At 51.8% G+C, this 9,460-nt stretch overlaps 1 protein-coding gene across 1 annotated transcript; it reads right to left on the bottom strand.

The window, feature by feature from the left end:
• Positions 1 to 1,842: 1,842 nt before the first annotated feature.
• On the bottom strand, positions 1,843 to 8,123 carry LOC311157234 (solute carrier family 22 member 13-like; the record flags this gene model as incomplete). Its single annotated transcript, XM_084211785.1, has 10 exons — positions 1,843 to 2,088; positions 2,420 to 2,630; positions 2,745 to 2,853; positions 3,627 to 3,841; positions 4,328 to 4,422; positions 5,015 to 5,135; positions 5,563 to 5,731; positions 5,834 to 5,988; positions 6,427 to 6,530; positions 7,752 to 8,123. The coding sequence occupies 10 exons, from the start codon at positions 8,121 to 8,123 to the stop codon at positions 1,843 to 1,845; spliced, it is 1,797 nt and encodes a 598-aa protein (XP_084067911.1).
• Between the last annotated feature and the right edge of the window lie 1,337 nt (positions 8,124 to 9,460).

The following is a 9,460-nucleotide window of genomic DNA, read 5'->3' as shown; positions in this document are numbered from 1 at the left end:
TCACCTGACCCTATGCTGGGAAGCCCCAGTCCATGAGAAGAGCAAAGCTTGCAAAAAGGGACCCAGCAAGGAATGGCTTAGGAGGTGAGGAGAAGAGCATTAAAGCTGCACTCCATTGGTTCATTTAGGGTGGAAAATACCTCTAAGACCACTGGCTCCACCCATCATCCCAGATTCACCATGAAACCATGTCCCTAAATGACCCAGGTATGTGTCTTTTAGAAACTCCCAAGGATGGTGACTCCACCAGAGGCCTGAAAAGCCTGTTACAGTCTTGGACAACCCTGTGGAGAAGAAATTTTCCCTATTATCCAATTGAAACCTCCAGTGGTACAACTTGGGACCATTTCCACTTGTCCTGTCATTTGTTACTTGTGAGAAGAGACTGACCCCCACCTGGCTGCATCCTCCTGCCAGGGATTTGAAAAGAGTGAGGAAGTCCTCCCTGAGCCTCTTTTTCTCCAGGCTGAGCTCTCCCAGCTCCCTCAGCTGCTCCTGGTGCTCCAGCCCATTCCCCAGTTCCTTTCCCTCCAGTGCCAAAGCCCAGATTGTGCAAACTCCCTATCCCAACTCCAGACCAAGTTCAACATGGCCAAGTTCCACATAACTGGGGTGGTTTTGTGCACCAAAGCCAAAGCACAAAATGAATATCAGCTCCAGGCACATCTGGCCTGGAGTTGGGACACATCAGCCCTCAAACACCATTTACTAGAGCACAAAGAGATTGGAAACCTAAGGGTGCAGCAAATCTGAATGAACAGCCTTCTCCATCTTTGTGAGTAGTGATGTGCTTGAGGAGATGGATTTATCAGAGCTGGATTCCTTAGAAATATATTCTCTGCTGGCAAACAAATTAGCAGAGGACAGGAACTCACCCTTCTCTTCCTTTTGCATGACACTAAAATGTCATGACTGAGCTGGCAGCAGGCAACTAAAGGTCACTGTAAAAGGCTCACCATGACTGAGGAAAACTGTCCAAATGCCCACACAGTTTGGCATCGAATTGCAGCATTCCCATGCAATTCAGAAAACTTCTACAGCTGCTAGGAGTGAAAATAAATGCAGATTGTTCATTGGAAGACTTTTTTAAAAAAAAAGTCCTTATCAAATCAGCCACTCTGCTTTAACATTCTGTTTTTGCCTTGCTTGTGTCTGATGGAAACAAAGCTCGTTTCCATCTGCATGTTAAATTACAGACTTACAACTTCTGTGTAGAAAACACTCCAGAGCCAAGAGCAGTTACAAAGGCCAACTGTGAAACAGTAAGAAAAAAAAGTCAACACCATTTATTATTCACATATTGCATTACAAGTGTCTCTTATCAAACTCAGAGCATAATTTATATTATTCATGTAGAAACTCAACTTCAACACCACATGGAAAGAAAAGCTAAATACGTGTGTGACAGGGGTGCAGTGACATCCTGATCAAATGTTGAGGCTTGGGCTGACGCGCAGCCCGACGACCCAAGGGGTTGAGTGCAGGAGGGACAAACCCAGTGCCCGCTTTTGCCCAGTACAGCCACTCTGCTGGGGATTTGTTGGATTTGGGTAAAACCTTACAAAAGATAGGCCTTGTAAAATCATAGTTCAGGCCTACTGCCTCTGCTGGGTACAGCTAACAGCTGGGTTGACAGGTGTCTGTGAGAAGCAGCCTGGCTTTTACCTGTGAGAACCATCTGACACATGTGAAAATAGAAATCTGAACTCATGAGAATCCGTGAAGAAAAAAGTAGACATCTGTAAAGAAGAAAGTCTTTACCATGCACAGACACAAGCAACTACAAACCAATGGACTGAGCTGCAATAAATTACTAACCAAATAGAATTAAACACAATTCCTTTAGAAAACCATATGAATATGAGCTGTGAAGAATAAGGACTGGCTGTGGTGGATGAAGAAATATGTGTCTTTACTACAACAGGGATTTTTATTGCTGTAAAACACGACAGGGATGGTTCCACGGGTACCAGCTTGTAAAGGACTGGGGAACACGTTGGGAGGCCAGCCAGGCATGACCAAACTGGGTTTCAGGGACACTTGGAAGTGCATGTGTTCCAAAGGTAGAGTGACAAAGATCTCCTCTCCCTGTGACCATGGATATTGTGTTTATCATCTGAAAGAGAAGTTTCCAGGCAGCAATGTCTCCCTGGTCTGCTTCAAGAATGAATGACTCAGACTAGACTGTTAGTAGATGCCTGTCCAATCATCTCTTGCTCTCTGAGCATCTGCAGATGTCCTTCTCCAAGTCTCTGTCATCACCTCTGGTGTCTCAGAGAGACGCTTCAGCTTTCTGCTCCTGAAGATAAGAAGGAAAGAGGAGGAGATGAGACTGTATTCATCCCTGATTCTGACATTTTATCTTTGCCCTAAATTTGCACTTTTTTTCCCCTTTAAATTCAGAGTTCCCTGTACCCACCTCATCTGGAGGTTGTTGGTTCCCTGTGTCATCTGCCAGGTCAATGCCGCGGGTCTCGGGCAGCAGGATGCAGAACAGAGCCACCAGCACAGAGATGCTCCCAAAGATGGCTTTGGGGATGGCCCGGTGGTACTGGGCCAGGGGGATGATCAGCGGGGCCAGGATCCCGGCCACCCTCGCCATGGTCGAGCACAGCCCCACGCCCGTCTGCCTGCGGGAGAGAGGGGCACGGGGAGGGCAGGGGTCAACACTCCTGCACTGAATGTTGCCCATGGCCACCTCCAGCCGTGGCAGAAGGAAGCTGTGATGTGTGGGGACATCTCACCTGAGGATGGTGGGGAAGAGCTCAGCGGCATAGACGTAGGAGGTGGAGAAAGCGGCCGTGGCTGTGAACTTGCCGATGGTGGCCAGGACGGTGATTGCCACGGGCTGGTCTGAGGGGAGGAGGAGAAACAATCACTGTAACCTCCTGGGGGATGCTTCCCTTGGGACCAGAGCTTTCTGCAGTGGGATTTCTTGGACAGCCCTTTCTAACAGACTTGCTAAGCAAAGCTACCACCTAACCCATTGGAAATGATCCCCAGCATACCCTTACCTGGAAAAAACACTGTGGCAAAGAGAACCCAGATTTCTCCTGAGGCCTTGGGCATTTTCTAGATGTGCAACTGAAGTGAGCTGCAGAGCCAGCACAGGTGTTTGGGGAGTGCTTGGTTGCAAATGCCATGTCCCTGACCTGGAAAGCATTGGGAAGCCCCACTTTTACCTGCAGTCTCACTCACAGCCCTGGCACAGTAGCAGGGATGGGGTATGAACTGGGGCACAAAGTGATGCAAACTGATGAGGGGGAGTGGGCATTTGCTTTTTCTCTTCATCTAAGAAAGGGAAACATGGTTGCTTTTAAAGCACTTCTCCTGCTAAAGCTTTCTGCCAGGAGGTGGTGGTGTCCAGTGGTTGGGGGCTGGGTTATGGACACTGCCTGCCAAGGGTCAGGAGCTGTGGGAGAACCTGGCACAGCCCTGAGGGAGAAGGAATCCAAGGTGAGGGGAAGCCAGAATGCTGGGGATGAAGCAGCCTGGGGGCTGTGACAGTGGGGGCAGCTGAGCCCGTGGGAGTGAGCGTGGGTCTGCAGGGTGGGAGGATGGCTCTGGACAAGGGTAGGGATGTGCAGGGCCCTGCCCAGCTCTGCTCACAGGCTGGGAAGGTTCACCTTCAGGGATGCCAGTGAGGATGAGACATATGAGGCCAGCCAGCAGCAGGAGAATGCCCTGCACTTTCTTCCTCCCAAACCACTCCAGCAGGAAAATGCAGGAAATTCGAGCTGGAAGCTCCACTGCCCCAAAGGCCAGCTGTGTCAGGTAGATGTCCAGACCAAAATCTGTCACGCTCAGGCTCAGCCCATAGTAGACAATGCTGTCTGCAAACCTGGAATTCAAGTAAAGCAGAATAGAACCTGTCACCAGAGGGTTTTCTGGGGGTTTCAAACCAAAAATTAGAAAGGTTAGAACACATGCAATTATTTAAATTCCCAGCAATCTCTGTTTTGGTTCTAGTCAGCACCTTTGACAGTTGTATAGTACAGAGTTGCAGGAGATAAAGCAGAATTGATCTCCATATGGTCAGCAAATTCTAGACTGAACCCAAAGCTTCTAGATAGGCACAAAACTCCTCCAGGACCCAGGGATTGCCAAAGCTGGAATTGCTCAAGCCTTTCTAACAAGACCCACAATATCATGGATAATCTACTTCGCATGGAAACTCTGGTCCAGTATGTGGAGGTAGAATGTCAGCAGATCAAGACATACACATGTATATTACCGGAGAAATTGCTTTAATTTACAGCTCTTGTCAACACCAACTTCTCTTCTTTTACCTGGTAGTTTTGACAGAGGGGACCAGGGAATGTCTTACCAGACACATGACATGATTAAAGTCACCTTCCTTAGGTGCGTTGTCCTGAAGAGATCCAGGAAACTTCCAGACTTGACCTCTTTCTCAGGCTTCAGCTTCAAAACACAGAAAGTCAAAGAGTGAGAGCAGGAAAAGGAAACCCATGCCCAGCTCCTTGTCCACCTGCAGTCCATGGGAAGCATCAGTGGGACAGGCCTGTGACCCCAGTGCTCTGGCAGGGAGGGCAGCCCAGTGGGGCTGGGCTCCTGCCTCTGCCCCCTGGGTGCCCAGCACAGGGGGTGGTGACTGAGAGGTTCCTGGGGATGAACATCTCCCCAGTGTAGGAACTTTGGGGAGGGCAAGGAGGGAACTCCCCTTCAGGCATTTCTGCATGGAAAGCCAGAGACTAACGAGAGGCTCTGTGCTCATCAGTCACACTCCTGGAATCCTCACAGGAGAAAGGCCAGGGAAGCGTTTCAGTGCTTCCCACAGCCCCAGGGGGACCCCAGAGAGCTCCAGGCTGAGCCTCAGCAGAAGCTGGGCCTCTTGCCTGAGCTCGTCCCTGTGGAACTCAGCCGGAGCTGGAGTCCCCCAGAGCCCATGGGCAGAGCAGCCACAGTGGGAATGCAGAGATGGTTCTGGGATGAGCTGAGCTCCAGGGGCTGCTGCAAGGCCCAGGGCAGTGTCTGAGGCCAGGACCCCCAGTACCTGCTGCAGGAGCTCTGCTGGGAGGCTGCGCTTGTTGGTGGCTGCCGCCTTCTGCAGGACCTTCTTGGCTTCCTCGATTCTGCCCTTGGTCACCAGCCAGCGAGCTGACTCTGGGAGCACCCTGCCAGGAGAGGAGGCCAGCACATGCTGCTGTGTCCTGCTGAGCTCCCCCACAGCCCCTTTCTCTGGGAGCACATCCAGCAAGCCTTGGGCACCACACAATCAGATCCCAGAACTGCGGAATCTTCAGTATTGGAAGGGACCCACAAGGATCATCAAACCCAACTCTAAAGTGAATGGCCCATGGCATCAATGGGTCTAAACACCCTAAATTTAGGCTCCAGAGGCCACATTTGGAGACGTGAAGCAAAGCAGCTGCTGCTCTCAGCAGTGCAGTGCCCTGGGAGATGTGCTGAGCTCTGCAGCAGCTCCTCCAGCACCCGCACTCGGAAGGGAAAGACCCAGCTTGGTTCTGAGCTGCTGCCTCCTCCTCACTCACACACTCACATCAGGGTTGTGTCTTCCAGAAGCTCTGCCCTTCTCCTTACCATATGTAGAAGAAAAGGGCAAACATAGGAGCAGATCCAGCAATCTCCAGCAGCCTCCAGTTGCGGATCCCATAACTCAAACCAGCCACTGACATCTGCCCGATGGCAAAAGCCGTGTGAGTGATGAGCAGTGCCTTTGTCCGGTGGGAGACACCGACCCACTCTGTAGCTAAGAGGAAAAACAAAGGTTCAGGCTTTGTTTTGGGCTCTCTTTAGTTATTGTGTCTTGTGAGGCCGCATCTGCTGCCTCAGGGCAAGGGCCTGCACTCACCCAGGGACACGACTGCAATCATAATTCCTGACACCGCAGCTCCCACGACAAACCTGATGGCCATGAAGACATAGAAATGGGGCACAAAGGCAATTCCCAGGCCAAACACAGCCTGGATGAGGATGCAGATGAGAAAGACTGGCCGCCTGCCTATCCTGTGGAAGGAGAGGGAAGACCCAGTCAGTACCTGGAGAGACCCCAAGGGGAGAGGGAAGAGCCCAGGAGGAATACAAAGCGATTTGAGAACCAGAGGAGATTTGACATCCATGTGAACATAGCTCCTCTCTACACCCCAAGAAACAATGTGCAGAAAAATCAGTGTCTCCAGTGTTGACCCATGATGGTTCTGACAAAGCCCGAGACAGGAGCAGGAGTTAAACTTGTGATTCCTGAAGAACCCCCCCCACAAGGCTGTATCTGCCTCTCTTTTCAACCCTGAGACGTTTCCAGACCTCTCAGGTGGGCCCAGATGCCCAATCTCAGGCAAGGGGATTGCATGCTGTGAAGGTTCAGCGCATGGAGAGTCTGCCCCCTGATGTGGGCTGTCCCTGGGTGCTGGGCAGTGTCTGTGGGAAGGAACTGTGTTTGCTCACCTGTCACTTAGCATCCCAAAGATCATGGCTCCAATGAGAAGCCCAGCCATGTAGATGGACTGGGAGACATCATTCAGGACGGCCCTGTCACACACCAGGTCAAACTGGAGGAAGGAAAACACAGAAGCTGTTGCTCTTGACAGACTCCAGCTGCTTTCTGGGCTTGGGCAGCCTTCTTGTTGGTGGTGGATCCAGGATTAGGGTGCCTGAGCTCTTGCTCCAGCTCCTGGGAGCAGAGAAGCCCTCCCAAGGGCTTGAGCCCTTCCTGGTGAGCACTTAGGACACAAATCAATGGTGGGACTGGCGCCCATCTGCTGGGTGCTGGGATCTGCAGGATTCCCCTCCAGCCCAAAGGTCCCAGAGGGAGTGTCCTGGTTGTCAGCTTTGATTTAAATGGTGGCCTTGGGGTGAGAGCTGTATCAGCTTTCTTCTGTGGCTGAAAAGGCAGGGCAGGGTGGAAAGAGAAAGAGAGCAGTGTTTTTTACTGATAAAGGGAGAATGGGAAGGGATGCAGCTGCTGACACCTGCAGAGAAGCCTTGTCTGAAGTGGACTTGGTGCTTCAGGGACACCGAGGAGCTTTTGCAAATGCCAGAGGCTGGACTTTCTCCTCTGTCCCAGCTCCATGGAAGGTACTTGTGAGAAAGTGTTGGAGCTGGCAGGTAGGAGAGGAGGGAGGAGGAAGGAGGGAAAGTGAGAGAGGAGTACAGTTCTACAGAGGGATAATCACAGAATCATGGAATCATTTAGGTTGGAAAAGACATCCAAGAGCATCAAGTACAACCTTTGAGAGATTGCTACCATGTAAACTAGAAGGTGGGAGATAAGGCAGAATGGAGAAGTTAAGGGTGCTGATAAACGAGGCTTGTGGTCAGCTGCAAGGGCCCTGGCATGTCTTGTTGCAGCCCTGATGGTTCCTGGAGGCCCAAGAAATATCAATGACAAGGCCTTGGAAGGTAAATGTCTTTCACAGAGGAGATGACGTGAGTAGAAGCAGGCAGAAGGACAGGGGATACTGTGGCAGGGATGCCCAAAAGGCCCCTCCAGGCAGATACATCATGAAGTCAAGGGTCTGGAAAGTGGAAAGGGGACAGATGGTGGCCAGGACGTGTGCTGGACTCAGTCCCTGCCTGTGCCCTTCCCAGGCATCTTCCCCATGGCCTTGCTGCAACAAACTCCCAGGGATTCCAGCTGTGCAATGGAGGCCAAAGCCTGCAGTAAATCTCAACCTGACAGCACCACAGCTGGCCCTGGCTGACCAAAGCACAGGCCAGGATATTCCCATCCCTCCTTCCCACACCCAGCACATCCAGCGGCAGGTACAGACCTCGGTCAGCAGGGACGGTGGCTGCTCTGAGGGGTACACCCAGCCACTGCTGCACTTCTCGGTGTGGTTCAGGCCATAGGCCAGGATGGAATCCAGGTCCCAGTCCACCGGGGAGAACATGGAGCACTGCTCAAAGTCCCCGTCGGGGCCCCGGGGCACGGTGAGGTTCAGCCGCTCTTCCTCCGTCAGGTTGGGGCCGACGGCGCGGATCCAGCTGGTGTCACAGTGGTGAGGCACTTCCACAACCATGAACACTTGGCCAACCATTTGGAAAGGGTTGAGAAGCAGTGGGAGGGAGAGGAGCAGGATCAGCAGTTTCTGATAGAGCCCAAACTCCCCCAGAGCCCTTAAGAGATCCCCAAACTCAGCCATGGCGAGCGCCTCTGTGGCCAGGCTGCACTGCTGCCCATGGCTTAAATAGGCAAATATTAATGTTTAAACTGTGTGAGCACTAAAGCCCTAATCCAGTGAGATAAAATGAGCACCTGCACTGGCACACCGGTCCATTATGATGATACAGTGCCGTGCTCCTGGCTGCACTTTGTCACCAGCCATTCCCTCCCTGCTCTTGGGAATAGAACCGAGGTGCCAGAGCACTGTCTCCCTTGGGGATGGCGTGGTGACATCTTGTCCTTCTCCAGCCTGAGAAGTGTCACAAGGCCTTCTGAAGGCAGCTGTGCTGCAGCTCGGGGTTTGTGTCTGAGGCATGAAGTTGGGATTCTACAAATGAGGGTTAATTGTGCAGGGGGTGGGGATGCAAACAGAGTAAATTTGCTGCTCCCATTAATGGCTGAGTGACTACAGAGCGCATCCTGGAGACAGAGATACGTAAGAGACTATGGAAGAGCAGCAGAAGAACACTTCCCCTCTGGCCCTGGAGATCTGTCTTGCAGTCCAATAGACTTGCTCTTGACAGCTGTGTCCCAAATTCTGCTTTCATTTGTAGAAACACTGGTTCTACATAAAACTTCATAAAAGTAGATCTAAACTACAGATTCTAGGGATAATCCTAAAATAGGCCTGGCTTAGAGAGGAATGAATCCCTGGCCTTTTGGTGGGATGACTTGGCCAAGGAGATCTGCTCTGGCAGAGACATTTTGTCTCTGTCCTGCCTTCTCTGTCAGTGTGCAACAAGCTCAGGTCTTTAGGCTCGCCCTGTTGTGTGTGGCTCATGGTCTTCCCTCCCATTCCTCAGCCCCCAGCTGAGGAGTTTTCTGTGGCTGAAGTCCAATTTGTGACTATAAAACCTCCTTGGGGGTGACCAGATCTGAGAGAGTTTCCTGTGCTAACCCAGATGAGACTCCTTCCTTAGAGCTGTTCTTCCAGCCATGACCAGCCAGGCTCTTCTGAAGCCCTGGGAAAGCTTCAGTCCTTTGTCACCCTCAGATGACATTTCTGATGGAAAGGTGTCTTCCTAACAGTCTCCATCATCCAGGGCTGAGTGGGTCAATCCCACATGGTGGAGATCTCTCAGGGAGAAAGGCTGGGGCAGCCCTGCAAGCTGCTGTTGGCTGCAGCCCCACTGGTAGGGATCCTGGGCTTGTTCCTCTCCGTCCAGGAGCTCTGCCCAGGTGGGTCAGTGAGGCTTGCAAAGCCCCCTGAAAATGGAGAAGCCAGAAGGTCTCAGGGAAGGCCTGGATTGGAGAGCTGGAAAGCTGCACATGCATGTCAAGGAGAAGGGAGGGGGAGCATCCTAGGGAGAAGTTCAG

Source organism: Fringilla coelebs (assembly GCF_963513975.1).
Source record: "Fringilla coelebs genome assembly, chromosome: 1".
Classification (NCBI taxonomy): Eukaryota; Metazoa; Chordata; class Aves; order Passeriformes; family Fringillidae; genus Fringilla; species Fringilla coelebs.
This window is presented reverse-complemented; position numbering and strand designations above follow the sequence as displayed.